The sequence below is a fragment of the Otolemur garnettii genome, unplaced genomic scaffold (assembly GCF_000181295.1).
Source record: "Otolemur garnettii isolate 467f Iridium unplaced genomic scaffold, OtoGar3 scaffold00294, whole genome shotgun sequence".
Taxonomy (NCBI): Eukaryota; Metazoa; Chordata; class Mammalia; order Primates; family Galagidae; genus Otolemur; species Otolemur garnettii.
This window is the reverse complement of record NW_003852689.1, coordinates 230,029-246,191: the sequence shown is the minus strand read 5'-3', so window position 1 is coordinate 246,191 and position 16,163 is coordinate 230,029. Positions and strand designations below refer to the sequence as shown.

Here is a 16,163-nt window from a genome sequence, read left to right as displayed (position 1 = left end):
TTCTCCTTCACATACATTAATTCATCTGTGCTTCAAAAGCCAAAAGAAGAGGAATCCTACCATTTCTCACTGATGGGTAGGGCACGTGTTACCTTAAATTATACCTGAATGTTTGTCTCTGTCCTATGTCCTTGTCCAGAAGACTACTCCCTGGGAAACACAAGCCATGTGCTGCAACTTATAAAATGACAGAGGGAGATACTGAGGCTGCTACTTTAGGTGTACCCATTTCTCCTACAGGAAGTACAGGTTAGCAAGCTCTAGCACTGCCCAGCTATAATAGAACCCCCTCCCACTGGCTAACCAGGAAAACTGTTCTAGAATGACTACTCCCATAAATGCCACCTGCTAGGTTACATTCAGGAAGTTCCCAGAAAATGAAGCAAATAAGTGAGACAAAAGATATTTGATGCCCTTCAATGTTTACAATGTTTACTGAGGAAACAGAACTGGGGGACCCCCAACTCAAAAAGACACGGCGTGGAGCATGGTGACCAATGTCACAGCCCATCTCATCCTGCTTTATGCTGAAGGTCTCTCCATAGGACTCACTGTCTCCCACCCAGCCTGTGGGCAATCCTGGAGAGCAGTGCTCAGCCTCCTTCTCAGCAGCCTCCCCAGAAGAATGCACCAATCTATGGAAGCACATGCCATTCCACTTATGACTTCAGCAAGATCCCACTGCCCAACTTCTACTCTTGGTGGTGTAGGCACATTTTTCATCTGTCTATGGGCAGGCAGGTGCTTTCACACACTGCTATTGGGGGCTCATAATACAACCCCTATGGAAGGCAGTTTAATGATATCTCACAGAATTACAAATGCAGACTCCTATGGACCCAGCAAGCCAGCTTACTGGATGGTATACCGCATGTATATTCATACACGTATGAAATGACATACTTGCAGTTACTTGCAGTGCGGTGCCGCATGTTAGCAAAATAAGGAAATAACCTAAATTCTCAGGAGGTCATAGATTATGGTTCAGCACCTGTAGCACAGTGGTTACGGTGCTAGCCACATACACTGAGGATGGTGGGTTTAAACTCAGCCTGGGCCAGCTAAACAACAATAACAACTGCAACAAAAAACTAGCTGGGTGTTGCAGCAGGCACTTCTAGTCCCAGCTACTTGGGAGGCTGAGGCAAGACAATCGCTTAAGCCCAAGAGTTGGAGGTTGCTGTGATGCCATGGCACTCTACCAAGGGCAACATAGCGAGACTCTTATCTAAAAAAAAAGAAGCTCGTAAGTTAAATAAACTATTTTACATTATATGTACAGTCACACAATGAACTACTACACTGCTATAAGAACAAAGAACAAGTATTTTATGTACCAATAGGGAAAAACCTGCAAGAAATACAGCCAAATGGAAAACAAGCAAGGTATAGATCTGTATTTATGTCGAAATAAGTACCTATCTGAATTATATATGTAAAGGTACAGTACCTCAGGTTGCCTCTGGATGGGAAAAAAGGACGGTGGGTGGCTAAGGACAGGAGGAAAAAGATTTCAGTGCACAGACTTTTGAAGCTATTAGTTTATGAATCGCATAAAATATTACATATTAAAAGTAAGTTATTAAAGTAACAAAAGGCTTGCTCAGGACAGCTTGCCTCCTACTTTGGCAAACGCAGCAGGTCTGGCTAAATGGTTTCAATCTCTGTCAGGCGGACACTGGGGAAAAGTCTGGCCTGAGGCATAGCTATATGACCCTGGACTCCTACCTCTGACTGCTGGTTCTGAACCTGACCCACTGTGGCCTCTGGAGTATCTGCTGAAGTTCAGGCACACACAGTTCCTGCCCACCACAAACACTTTCATCCCAAATCTGCTGCCTGACAGAATGCCTGAGTGTCTCCCTGCTGAGGAGGCAGAGCTAAGTAGGAAGGGCACACACACATGTTCACTTTCTAGGTTGCTCCAGACTTGCCTGGGTTTCTTGGTCACCATTGCCCCCTAGCTTCTTAAAATTCCCACTCCCTCCAGACCTACGATACCACACATCTACACTCACCACAGTGAGTGCTCACTACCTGAATGGGTGCTCATCAATCGGACAGCCTTGGCCTTGGCCAGCTCCAGGGAGGTGATCCACTGCTGTCGTTCCGCCTCTGAGCTGGCCTTGAGGTGGTAGGTCCTTGCCCCACTGACCAGCAAGATACCACAAGTGTCCTCCTTGTCAATGTGCACGGTGGACAGGTTGATGGTTCCACGGCAGGTGTGGGCCATTTCACCCTGATTTCTGTAGGATGCAAAGAAGATACAGGGTGAGGCTTCCAGATTCAAGAAAAAAGCTCCAGACCAAAGACACCCTCTAGGCAAATCCTTAGAATCTCAGCCTCTCAGAGCCAAATGAGACTCGGTGTTCAAGCTGCAAGATGATGTCTATTGGGAATGATTGGTCATGGTTTGTCCGAAGGGGACTCTGAGGCCACATCTGCCCTCCATAGGGTGAGTGGCAGATGTAAGGGGGCCTAAATTAGAGCCATGTGATCTGAGCTCTTGATGATACCAGAAGTGAAGAGGAGTGACTGCCTAGGGTCCCGCAAGACAGAGTAGACCTCAGACTCCATGCTGTACTCTTTCCCTCTTTCCATGAAGTATCAGAAGTACAGGTAGGAGTAGGTTGAGATCCTGCCACTAAAACTGGGATTTGAGGCCCAGAGCCCCAGGGGGTGGCCTCGAGGCATCTCCTTCTAGGAGTGATTCTGGGGCCAGCATCACCCCCAGTGCTGTTCTTTTGTTACTGCAAGACCCACAAGGTGAGGATGCTACAATTCTCCCCTGGCTCCGCAACAGATGAGTGAAAGGTACTGGTGGGCTAACACAGCACTATCTCATGACAAAAGACTATCCTATTTGCTAGTTACAAGATTGTGGAGCTAATGGTATCATGGCAAGGGGAAGCAGAAGTGATTAGAGTGTCAAAGAAAATTCAGAATCCCCAATGATGTAACAAATCTTTCTACAGAGGGCACTGAAAAAGGAAGAGTAGCCATAGTCAATATTTAATATTGCCAATGGGCTGAGCCCAGTGGCTCACACTATAATCCCAGCACTCTGGGAGGCTGAGGCAGGACATTCACTTGAGCTCAGGAGTTTAAGACCAGCCAGAGCAAGGGAGAGAGCCTGTCTCTATTACAAATAGAAAAACTAGACAGGCATTGCAGCAGGCACCTGTAGTCCCACTTACTTGGGAGGTTGAGGCCAAAGGATTGCTTGAATTCCAGAATTTGAGGTTGTTGCAAGTTAGGCTAACACCACAGCACCACTCTAGCCTAGGGCAACAGAGTAAGATTCTGTCTCAAAAAAAAAAAAAAAAAAAGGAAAAAAGAAAGAAAATACTGCCAGTGGCAGCATCTCATCTGGCAATTTTCTGCTATACTTTAGTTCTCATTTATTTTTCCTGGATGTCATTATCTGTCGTTTTCTTGATTCTTCTACCAGTTTTAAAGTCAAATTATGTGAAATTTAAGAAGACATTCACCTTCTTTTGAGCAGCTATTGCCTTTTCTGATTTTCTTTCTGCTTTAGTCACATTCCTTAGAGGAGATGACATACAAACACCTGAAGGAAAGTGCTGTATTTTTCACTTAAAGGAAATTTCCTAATTTATAAAACTAGCATATCTGGGCATGCCTACTGGAAGGCTAATATTTTAGACTTAAGGACATTTTAGGCTAGAGATCATTCAGGTGTCAAATAGTGTAGAGAGATACACCAAAAATGACACTATGGCTTAGCTCAAAAAGAAGACGGGGGTGCCCACTGTTCTAGGTAAAGGGAACATCCAGGAAAAGATCACAAGGAAATGAGGAGTTCATGCCTTTCAAAGAATAGAAAGAAGTTCTGTGGCCAGAATATTGAGAAAAGAATAGATAAGAGAAAAATGAAGCTAGAAAATCATGCAGGGGCTAAAGGCAGCACCTTCCAGGCTACCTTAAGGATTTGGACTCATTCTGAAACTAAAACAGTGAGCATCTGGGGCCTAAAATCAGGAAACAGCAGAGGTAGCCAAGGGTTCCACAGATTCTTGCGGAAAAATAGGGAATAAAAGTGATCTGTATAAGGCAGGAAACGGAAGTCAGGCCACTGGGTAAAATCATGACTGGGTTGGAAGTTACCCAGTGGTGATCATACTGAATTACAATCCATGGAAATACATGAGTCCATACAGATATAAGTAAACAACTGAAAGAAGAAATGAATGTGGGGGAAGGGAGAGATAGTCCTTAACACAAGTAGATAAAATTATGGGCACAGAAAATTACTAAATGCAAGATGGACTCTCTGATTGGATTATAAAATGGACAAAAAAGACTGGAAGAACAAGTGAAATTCTAATAAAGTCTGGACTTCAGTTAATACTGTTAATTTTCTGGTTTTGATAACTGTGATTCGGTGAAGTAAGATGTTAACATTAAGGGAAGCTAGGCAATGAGTATGCAAACTCTACTATTTTTTTTAAGTTTTCTGTAAGTCTAAGATACTTCAAAATTTTTTTTTAAAAAATTAATGCTGCTAAAAAAAAAAATTAATGCTGCTATCATCTTTTTCCAGGATCATAGCTTACATGAAGTCTTATGGCCAGTACCTGAACTCAGCTGCCTTCAGGCTCAGTGCCTGGCAGAAGCTCTAAGTTCCCATCATAGGAACTGGCTTTAGACTGGGCTCCCCAAGGGACTGGGTAAAAGCATTTTAAAAATTACTAGATTACCAAGAGTAGAGTGGTCAGTGAGGCTGAAAGGCGGAGGGAGGACCTTCCAGTCAAGATGAGACCGAAAACTGAAATTCAAAACTCATGAAGACAGTGGCTTACGTCTGTAATCTTGGGAGGCAGAAGTGGGAGGATTCCTTGAGACACAGCTTGAGCAAAAGCAAGACCCTACCTCTATTAAAAATAGAAAAATTAGCCAGACACTGAGGCAGGCACCTGTAGTCCCAGCTACTTGGGAGGCTGAGGCAGGAAAATTGCTTGAATCCAGGAGTTTGGCGGGGCGTTGTGAGCTAGGCTGATGCCTTGGCAGTCTCATCTGGGGCGGCAGAAACTTTGTCTCAAAAATACAAAACAAAACAAAAGAGGCTTGGCACCTGTAGTTCAGTGGTTGTTGTTTGGCAGGCCCAGGCTGAATTCTAACCTGCCAGTTCTCGTTTTAGGCTAGAATGATCTCTAGCTTAAAATGTCCTTAAGTCTAAAATATCAGTAGTAGGCATGCCTAGATATGCTAGTTTTATAAATTAGGAAGTTTCCTTTAAGTGAAAGATACAGCACTTTCCTTCAGGTGTTTATATGTCATCTCCTCTAAGGAATGTGACTAAGGCAGAAGGGAGGCTAGAGTGCCAGCCACATACAACTGAGCTGGCAGGTTAGAATTCAGCCTGGGCCTGCCAAACAACAATGACAACTACAACCAAAAAATAGCGGGCTGTTGTGGCAGGTGCCTGTAGTCACAGATACTTGGGAGGCTGAGGCAAGAGGATCATTTAAGCCCAAGATTTGAAGGTTGCTGTGAGCTGTGATGTCAAAGCACTCTATTAAGGGTGCATAGTGAGACTCTGTCTTAAATAAAAAACAAAACAAAAGAAGCCAACAAAATTAATGCTCAAATGAATAAGTTGAAAATAAGACTAACAGAATATGAAAAGGATTTAGTATAAAAAAAGGTTTAGGATTCTCAAAGATGAAGGAAGGAATAATGTTAATAAAAGGAGTGGGCTCGGCGCCTGTGGCTCAAGCGGCTAAGGCGCCAGCCACATACACCTAAGGTGGCGGGTTCGAATCCCCAGCCCGGCCCGCCAAACAACAATGATGGCTGCAACCAAAAAATGGCCAGGCATTGTGGCGGGCGCCTGTGGTCCCAGCTACTTGGGAGGCGGAGGCAGGAGACTCGCTTGAGCCCAGGAGTTGGAGGTTGCTGTAAGCTGTAATGCCACGGCACTCTACCCAGGGGGACAGCTTGAGGCTCTGTCTCAAAAAAAAAATAATAAAATAAATAAATAAATAAATAAATAAAAAAAGGAGTGGTAATTTAATAAAATAAAAGCTAATAAAAATGAAACAAGTTTATTGCAGCGCAATTCATAATTGCTAAGTCATGGAAGAAGCCCCAGTGACCATCGACCCATGAATGGATCAATAAATTGTGGTATATGTACACCAGGGAATATTATGCAGCCTTAAAGAAAGATGGAGACTTTACCTCTTACATGTGTACATGGATGGAGCTGGAACATATTCTTCTTAGCAAAGTATCTCAAGAATGAAAGAAAAGTATCCGATGTACTCAGTCTTACTATGAAACCAATTATAGCCCAAGAAGAAGAGGAAAGGGGAGCTGGGAGGGAAGGGGAGTGGGGAGGATGGGTGGGGGGAGAGTAGTTGGTGGGACCATACCTACATTGCATCTTACAAGGGTACATGTGAAATTTACTAGGTGTAGAATATAAATGTCTTAACACAATAACTAAGAAAGTGCCGTGAAGGTTATGTTGACCAGTTTGATGAAAGCATTTCAGACTGTGTGTAAAACTAGCACATTGTACTCCATGATTGCATTAATGCACACAGCTATGATTTAATAAAAAAAAAATGAAACAAGAACAGGTAGATATGAAAAAGTACCAACAGTATTTCAGAAAATGAAAATATAGCAGATTAGCTTTTCTAGTCACCCATCACTAAGGTGACCAGATGTCCCGCTTTTGGTGGGACAGTCCTGATTTTTAACAATTTGTCCCGCAGTTTTAAAAAAGTTTCGATTTTTGGAAAGAATGCAGGACAAGTAGGGAACAGCGGGAGAGTGGGAAGGGAATATAAGTTTTCGGCTGCTGAAAAGCTTAATGTAACTCCATTTGGGAATGAAGAGGTTAATGTAACTTCATTTGGAAATGAAAAGGCTAATGTAAACTCCCTACTCCCCTCCTGGGCAAGGTATCAGAAGGAGATGGCTTCCTCCCTTGCTTCTAGGCAAGGACAATTAGCTCAGAAGGAGCCAAACTGTCTGGAACAAACAAGTGCGCCCCCTCCTCTCTAGAGTAAGGTGACCAGATATCCCGCTTTTGGCGGGACAGTCCCGATTTTTAACAATTTGTCCTGTGTCCTGCAGCATTTTATAAAACCCCAATTTTTGGAAAGAATGCACAACAAGCCAGGGAACACGGGAGAACAGGAAGGGTATATACAGTTATCGGCTGCCATGTGGCTATTTCACCAGGATATACGTTTTATATTATTTTTGTTAATTTTATAATGTTAAACTTTAATAATAACAAATAATTGTTGAGAACCGATTATTGAGAACTGCCTATCAAAATCTGTGTTGTCAGGCTCTGCCCCCCCAGACCCCCCATGGTGTCCTGCTTTACCAATGTTAAAATCTGGTCACCTTACCCATCACCCAAATCTAAACTAAAGCTTTGGACCACTGAACCCCATGGCCTGGTATGGCAGGGCCCCCACAAAGCAATTTTTCTGGCAAAAACTTGGGTGGAACATTTCTTTTTAAGGTATTAAAAAAAATAACTTTATTTGGATGTTCTTTTCATTTTATAAAATTTTAAATTGACATCCCATAAAGTAACATTTGTGAATATATACTACCACTATAATCAGGACACAAAAAAGTTCAGTCACCTCAAAAAATCCCCTTATAGCTCAGCACCCATAGAACAGTGGTTACAGAGCCAGCCACATACATCGCAGGTGGCAGGCTGGAACCTGACCCAGGCCAACTAAACAACAATGACAACTGCAACAAAAAATAGCTGGGCATTGTGGCAGACGCCTGTAGTCCCAGCATCTCGGGAGGCTGAGGCAAGAGAATTACTTAAGCCCAAGAATTGGAGGTTGCTATGAGCTGTGATGCCACAGCACTCTACCGAGGGCAACATAGTGAGACTGTCTCAAAAAAATAAAAAAAATCCCCTGATGTGGTCACATCCTCACCTCTTGCAAACACTCATCTGTTTTCTGTCTCTAGAGATTTACCATTTCCAGAAGGTCAGATCCATAGAATCACACATGATGTAACCTGGAGATTGCTTCCTTTCACTCAGCATGATGTCTTTGAGATCCACATTGTTGCTTTTTATGGCTGAGTATTATTTCATTGTACTGATGGGTCATGGCTTGTTTTATATTTACCTGATGAAAGATATTTTGGTTCTTCGAAGTTTGGGGAAATTACTAATAAAGTTGCTATAAACATTTGTATATAGGTTTTCATGTGAACACTGTGGGGAAGAAATCCTCATGACCCTGACAAGAGGACAGCCTTTGGGAGACAGGTGGCGAACGAAAGCAGGCCAGAAACCAAACTGCCTGATCACAGCAACCCCCTTCTCACACTCCTATAAATCCTCACAACTCTGACAGAGTATAGCCATCCTAAAGGACAGCTAGTGGTAGAAAGTAAGTGAGAGATCAAATGGCATGGTCACAGCAACTGCTTTCCCACCCTCCTGGAATGCTTCAAGGCCAGTGTTCTAGGAAAACATCAGAATCTCCTTCCCTGGTCCTGGCTGGCACTACAAATAAGGCCCTGGTGCAAGATTAACATCTTTTACAGAAAGCAGTAACTCTAAAATCCGTTTCACACACAAAATCATTTACTTTGTAGGAAAAAGATAACTTCCCTACCCTAGGGTGACCAGATTTTAACATTTGCAAAGTGGGACAACATGGGGGGGAATCGGGGGCGGGGCAGGGCAGGGCCTGACAATAATGTAAACTTTGACAAGCAGTTCTCGATAATCACTTCTCAACAATTATTTGTAATTGTTACAGTTTAACATTATAAAATTAACAAAAATAATATAAAACTCATATTCTGGCGAAATAGCCACATGGCAGCTGAAAACCGTATATTCCCTTCCTGTTGTCCCGCCCATTTGTGCATTCTTTCCAAAAATCAGGACTCTTTTAAAACACTGCAGGACATGGGACAAATTGTTAAAAAGCGGGACGTCTGGTCACCCTAGGTATGTTTAATTTCATGAGAAACTGCCAAACTTCCAGGGTGGCCATTTTGTGCTCCTACCAGGATTGTGTGAGATCCAGTTTCTCTCATCCTCACCAGTTTTTTGATAGTGTTGATGATTTTTATTTTAGTCACTCTGATAGACATGTGGTATTAGCTTTTTATAGTCTTAATTTGCATCCCCTCATGGTTAATAATGTTGAACATCATTTTGTGTGCCTGATTTCTTTCCATATTTCCTCTTTAGTGAAGTGTCCAAGTCTTGCTCATTTTTTTAATTGAGTTGTTTTCTCCCTGTGAATTTTGAGAATTCTTTATATATTCTAGATACAAATCCTTTGTTAGATATGTGATTTTTGGAAACATTTTCTCCCAGATTATCTTTTGGTTATCTTAAAAGTATCTTTTAAATCAGGGCAAATGTTTTTAATTTTGATGAAATATACTTCACCAAGTTTTTTTAAATAAATAAACTGAAATTTTATTCATTCATTAGGGTTACTTTTCATTAATTATCTTGAGGGGATTACTTTTTCAGTTTTAGTTTCCTGCATTATTTGGAAGAAATTATACAGTAGAATACATGAATTTGGGGGCTAAAGGCCCTGAAAATTATCACAGTCCAATGAATTTAGCTCTGCTCTTTTCTTTTCCTTTTAGCTGCTTTATGTTCAAGCCACATTTTTCTGGTAGCCAAGGTATTATTTTGATTCTGTTTATTCAGTTTTAAAAATTTTTCAGTGGCCCAAACTCAGTCCTGAAGGGACCTAAAATTCAGGGACATATCCTAACATACAGATTGCTGCTTGAGAGTGGTATACTTGCTCATGTTGTATACATGTATCAATACTTCTGCTTCTCCCATCGGCTGAGCAAATGCTCTCTATAAGCATACCTTCCAGGAATGGCCAATAGAACAGATGATAATAAAAGAAGTTAAAGCCCCACTCACGGTACACTGTGGACCTGGGCCCTGCAAGCCCCTGCTTAGGGGCAATTCCTCTCCTCCAAGGATCTATGAAGGTGTGCAACAACCCAGAACCACTTATTCTCACTGAACCCTGGGCAGCTTCAGTGGCCTCACTACCAGGCCATATCTTAGGGTCTCCTAGTTACATTAGAGCTCATATCTATAATAATATATCATCTACCCCCTTTTTTTTTTAAGAAGACAGGTCTTAAGGTATTACTCTGATATCTAGCAGATGTGATACATTTAGAACAATTGTAAATAAAATACGAAGTATCTGTAGCATAACTTAACTGCAAGAGAACTTATCACAACCAACATCCTACTAAGCAAGCTACAGCTATTCTCAACAAAATAATACTCAGAAATGACCCTCATCACACTCTTGTCTCTGGCAAGGATACTGGCTATCAGAATTTGGAAGCCCCAAAATAGTTGATGCAGAACTTTCTAAGCCATGAAGGCCACTTCTGGTTAGTCACTAACACATCTGCACTGGACACAAACCTCATGTATTCCCTCAGAGTCACCTCAACACCTCCACCATTCCCTCTCTTAACCCCTCATTTTGGCCAAGTTGACCCTTCACTTCTGGACATGGGAGAAGTGCCATAAACTCGGAATAGGGAATCTAGCTTTCTGAGTAGCCATTAAGATGGATGCTAGATTTTTGCAACCCACAGTATGGAAGGATTAGGAGCCTCAGAATGACCAGTGGGAAATGTGAAGTGGATGGGAAGCAGGTGGGTAAATGCTTTTTACTTATACCCTCTATGGATCTCTTCCAAGGTATCCTTGCAAATCTTCCAGAGAAGTCTAGGAGTCCAGGGAACATGAGTGGCCTCTGTGACCCTTGCAGTTTGTTGCAAAGCAGTGACCATTCCTTAAAGCATCATATCACTTTCCATCCTTCTGCTTTCTTTCCTTTCTGCCTCCATGGCACCAAGGCTCATCTCACTGCACCACTGAGTACTCAGCCTGTCAGCAATAGAGACTAACACTGACCCCTCCAGGATATGGTCCATTCCTTGGAAAGAACCAGACAGTTACCAACTATATCAGACTCTTCCACCTTGGAAGGATAAGGAATATGTCAATGAAAGTGATGGACTTGGCTTGGCACCTGTGGCTCAAGTGGCTAAGGCGCCAGCCACATACACCTAAGGTGGCAGGTTCGAATCCAGCCCAGGCCTGCCAAATAACAATGATGGCTGCAACCAAAAAAAATAGCCAGGTGTTGTGGCAGGCGCCTGTGGTCCCAGCTACTTGGGAGGCTGAGGGAGGAGACTCTCTTGAGCCCAGAGGTTGCTGTGAGCTGTGATGCCATGGCACTCTACCCAGGGGGACAGCTTGAGGCTCTGTCTCAAAAAAAAAAAAAAAAAGAAAGTGATGGACTTTCTGGTAATGGGTTGTCTTGTTTGCCTACAGTGCTTCCAGTAATAGCACAGTCTGAAACTACCAGACGCCTCATCTGCTGGGCTAGATTTCCACACAACACACCTCAGACCAAGTAGCCCATTTCAGCAAAGGAGGTGTGCCAGTGACCCTGAGCATGGATTCACTGGCCCCTGTGAACCCAACCATTGCTCAGGAGCAGCCAACCTGACAACAGCAATGGCCTTCTGAAGGCACAGGCGAGGCACCAACTGGGGCTAGCCTCTTAAGGTGTGGATATTCTGTGAACTGCCAACTGATCTCTGGGGCTATGTTCCCTATAGCTACAGCAGATGGTGGCCCTGCTCGCTGACAGTGTCACACAGTCATCTCTTACAGCACTTGTGCTTTCCATCCTCACACACTTGGATTCAGCAGGATTAGAGGATCTAGTCTTGGGGTGAGGAAGAATGTAACACAATAAGACTTCCTCTGAACTGGAAGTCCATGCTGCCCCCCCCACCTAGTTACCTTTAGCCCCTCATGCCAGTGACCAATATACAAAGAAGGAAGTGACTTTATTGCCTGGGGTCAGTGATTCTAATAGCCATGAGGAATTAGGTTAGCACCCATATGAAGATAGGAGAAGAATGTCTGGAAAGAACCCAGAGGTTTCCCTGGTATATCTCTTAATATCTCCTTATTTGGAAATAGCTGTTAATGCACCCAGACCCCTCAGGGAAAATGCTCGCAGAGAGTGAAGAGGATCTAGAATAGGAAGTGAAGGAATATGATGAATATCAGTGACAGCATGGAGGCCAGCCACAGGAGCAATGAATGAGCTTATTTCACAAGCTTCTTGCTTTACTCTTTCAACAGACCCCAACTACTAGCCGCCACTTGGAAGTGAGTGGCCTCTGCCACTGACTGCACTTGCACTTCCCCACGCAGGGAAGGGTGGGATGTTTTCATTCTTCAAGGAAAACGCAGCGGAGGTTGCCACACTGGAGCAGGAGAGCTGGTATCATGGGAGGGCACGAGTAGACCTGAGTTGCGCAAGGTGTGGATTGTACTGGACACAAACCTTGTGCACCTTCTCAGATTCCCTCGCCTGCCTCCTTCCTTGGCTCTTTCAGTCAGCATCCAATTCACGCTGTATGTCCCTCCACTTCTGACTTGCATCAAGTGCCACAGTGGGAAATGGGAGGTGAAAAGGAACAAGTCAGATAAATCCACCCCCTCATCCCCGTCAATGGACTGCTCTGGAAAAGTCCATGTGCCAGGCAAACATGCTTGCTAAGTAACCTGCTGTGTCTCTGCAGCTTGCTGTGATGTGACAACAAGCAATGTAATGCACTGAGTGGTCACTTTTATCTTTCTTCTTTCTTTCTTACCCCCTTGCTGTCGCTGCCTCATTGCCCAGGGATTACATCTTCCAAAACAGAGTGTCAGCACTTCTTGGGGGTTACCATATAAGGGAACTGTGCTAGAAACTAGGGAGGGGTAGATAAAAAGATAAATAGCTTGTGAAGGTAAATATATAAATACAAATAGCTTGTAAAGGAGACAGGCCTATAAATTACAAACCATGGTTTAACAAATAATCAGAGGGAAATAAATTCAAAATACGGAGTATGTTCACCTTGTGAAAACTCACTGAGCTATGCCCTTATAATTTACTGGCTTTTCTACATGTATATTTCAATTTTGAAAACTGGCTTTAAAAACAAACTCAGCGATGGGAGCTGAGGACACAGAATGACCCTTTCTGTCCCAGAGAATCAAGAAGTTATACTGGAGTAGAGTCTCAAAAGATTAGGGGACTATGCCCAGGCAAGAACTAGAAGAAGGGACAGACTAACTCAGAGCAGCAGGATGGGAGGGTGTGGCTCTGAGAAAGGTCAGGGATCCAAAGCAGCCAAAGAGAGGACCCAACCATGGCCTGGTCATCATGGTGTTATGAGTTAAATTGTGTCCCTAGAGAGAGATGCTAAAGCACTAACCCCCAGCATTTGTGAATGTGACCTTATTTGGAAATAGTCTTTAAAAACATCAAGTTAAGATGAGGTCATTAGAGTGGTCCCTAATCAAATGTAACTGATGTCTTTATAAGGAGAGAAAACAAGACACAGAAACACACAGGGAAAAGACAATGGAGGAAGAGACTGGAGTGAAGCATTTTCAGAGCAAGTCAGGGAATGTTAGCAAACACTGTGACTTAGGAAGCCCTGAACAGATTCTTCCCTACAGCCTTCAGAGAGAGACTTGATTTTGAACTTTTGGCCTTTGTAGACTTCAACACCTTGAGCTTGGACTTCCAGACTCCAGACCTGTGAGATAATAAATTTCTATTGCTCTCAGCCTCCTAGTTCCTAACACTTAGCTCTGGAAGCCCCAGGACACAAACACAGTGAATAAAGATATCATAAAACATGAGCAGAAGAATGATCATCCTGACCCCCAGCTATAGCTAAGCTGGCTTATTCCCCCAATAGATTTTAAGCATACAATACACTACTATTACCTACGGGCACAATGTTATACAGCACATCTCTATAATTTACTCCTATTGCATAACTAAAATTTTATACCTGTTGACTAGCAACTCCCCTCAACCTTGGCAACCACAATTCTATTCTTTGCTTCTATGAGTTAAGACTATTTTAGAAACTTCATGTAAGTAGAATCCTGAACTATTTTTTCCTTCTGTGATTGGCTTATTTCACTTAACATAGTGTCCTTCAGATTCACCCATGTTGTTACAAATAGCAGATTTTTTTTTCTTTTTTAAAGCTAACATTCTTTTGTACTGTGTTTCCCCCAAAATAAGACCTACCCAAAAAATAAGCCCTAGCCAGATTTCTATACATTTGTTAAATATAAGCCCTACCCTGACAATAAAACCTAGTGATGGGTGTGGCTATGCAGCGTATCTGCATAGCCACACTAAGCATTTTGGCACGGAGCAGTAAAGAAGATTGGAATACCTTTTATCTGCCACAGCTCCTTTCTCCAAGCCCTTCGCACTTGTGCTGGTGCACGTGTGGTAACCGCAGTTGCAGGCATCCTATTGCATGTGTGTGAATGGCTAGGGGAAAGGAGTTCATGCATCACTAGTGCCAGCCCCACCAACAAGGTCAGCTCCTCCTGTCAGGTTCCGGTCATCCTGTGCACACTGAGGCTTCAGGTGGAGATGGAGACATAGAGACTGGAGGTCTCCACAGTGAAAATCTCCTTAGTGAATTGAGGAGCAGGACGCTCTGGTTTTTTTTGTTTTTTTTTTTTTTTTTACCATATTGTGTGTCCCCAGGCAGCAGAAGGAAAGTTGTGGCTGCTATTTTACCCAGCACCAGTCTAGCAACAGTCTGTGAGCCTCTCACCCCACAGAAACACCAGTAAAGCTGCTGCTCTTCAGCACCAACCAGCAACAGTCTCTGGGCCTTTCTCACCCCCGTCCCACAAACATCAGGGGATAGGGGAAAAGTTTCACCAAGCAGTTTGCTACTGAGCCCAGAGAGATCATCCCAACTCTACTGTGCAGATTGGACCCAGTGCTCGCTGGATCCTAAATACAGTAAATAATTCAGCCCTTACACATCAGCTTTGCTGGCCTACTGCTACTTTTCCTGAGTATCTGTACCCCCAGACAAGATGAGTGCAAAAAGAAAGAGCTATTCTGTTGAGTACAAGAAAGGAATTGTCAAGGACTCCCAGGGAAAGAATCTTATGGCTTTCTGCAAAGAGAAGAAGTTGGATATCACAATGGTCCGAAAATGGCAGGCAGGATACGATAATCTCAGTCTACATTTGGACAGAGGAAATGCTAAAAAGCTCAAGTGTGGTTCAGGTCAGCAATCTTTATTTCCTGAGAGGGAAAACATAATCTGTGAATGGATTGCTGACAGGAGAGCAAAGGCTTTGGTTGTGTGCAGGGCTGACATTCAAGCATTTGCCCTTGCAATGGCACCACAGTTCGAAATATCCCCAGAATTCAAAGCATCACAACACTGGCGGGATGGCTTCCTTCAGCGATATGAACTGTCTCTAAGAAAATCAACAACACTGTCTAAGTTGGAAGATGCAGAAGTTATTAAGCAAGCACTTGCATTCAAGTCCTTTGTTGATGGCATTGACTTTTCTAAATACCAACCTTGCAACATGATTGCTATGACTGAAACTGCAGTGTTCATGGGTCAAGGAGCCCAAACAACAATTGAACAGAGGGGTGCCTCCTCAATCTATGTTCTCTCCACTGGTCACAAAAGTTCACGTGTTACCTGTATTTTGGCCATTCATCTGGATGGAAAGAAAGCTATATCTCTTATCATCACTAAGGGCAAGAAAGATAAGATTGAACGTTGTTTCCAGCATTTATGTTCTTGAAACAGAAAAAGCCTGGTGCACACAAGCAGTTACAAGGAAGTGGCTTGATTTAATGCTGCCACTTGTTTTGCGAGGTAGCCAAAGAGGTCTGCTAGTCTGGGATTCAGCCAGCACTTACCATGCTAAAGACATGAAGAACTTCCTTGTATGAGAACCAGACCAACGCCATCTTGGGGTGCCGCCATTTTGTTGTTTACTGCATAAACTATGTTCCTTGTCCCTCCACCCCACCCGCTGCTGGCAACCCACAAAACTGCATCCTGCTGCCTCCTCCACCCCTGGTTGCACAGCCATTGCTCAAGCCACCTGTGAGCTGCTCAAGGCCTTAGCAACCCCAGACCAATCAAGCCACACCAAGTAGACCCCCCCAGATATCCCCCTTCTTGCCTTCTGTACCCCATAAAATCCCCCACCATCTTAGGGTCAGGGCCGCTCTATCTCCTGCTGCGTCAGG

At 43.4% G+C, this 16,163-nt stretch overlaps 1 protein-coding gene across 2 annotated transcripts in view; it reads right to left on the bottom strand.

Moving 5' to 3' along the window:
- OSBP2 (oxysterol binding protein 2) overlaps window positions 1-16,163 on the bottom strand; it is a 184,592-nt gene that overhangs the window by 135,149 nt on the left and 33,280 nt on the right. For both annotated transcript variants that reach the window (XM_023508949.1, XM_003803331.3), the window contains exon 2: window positions 2,038-2,246. In XM_023508949.1, the coding sequence (XP_023364717.1) occupies window positions 2,038-2,246 (209 nt within the window). The remainder of the gene's footprint in view (window positions 1-2,037; window positions 2,247-16,163) is intronic.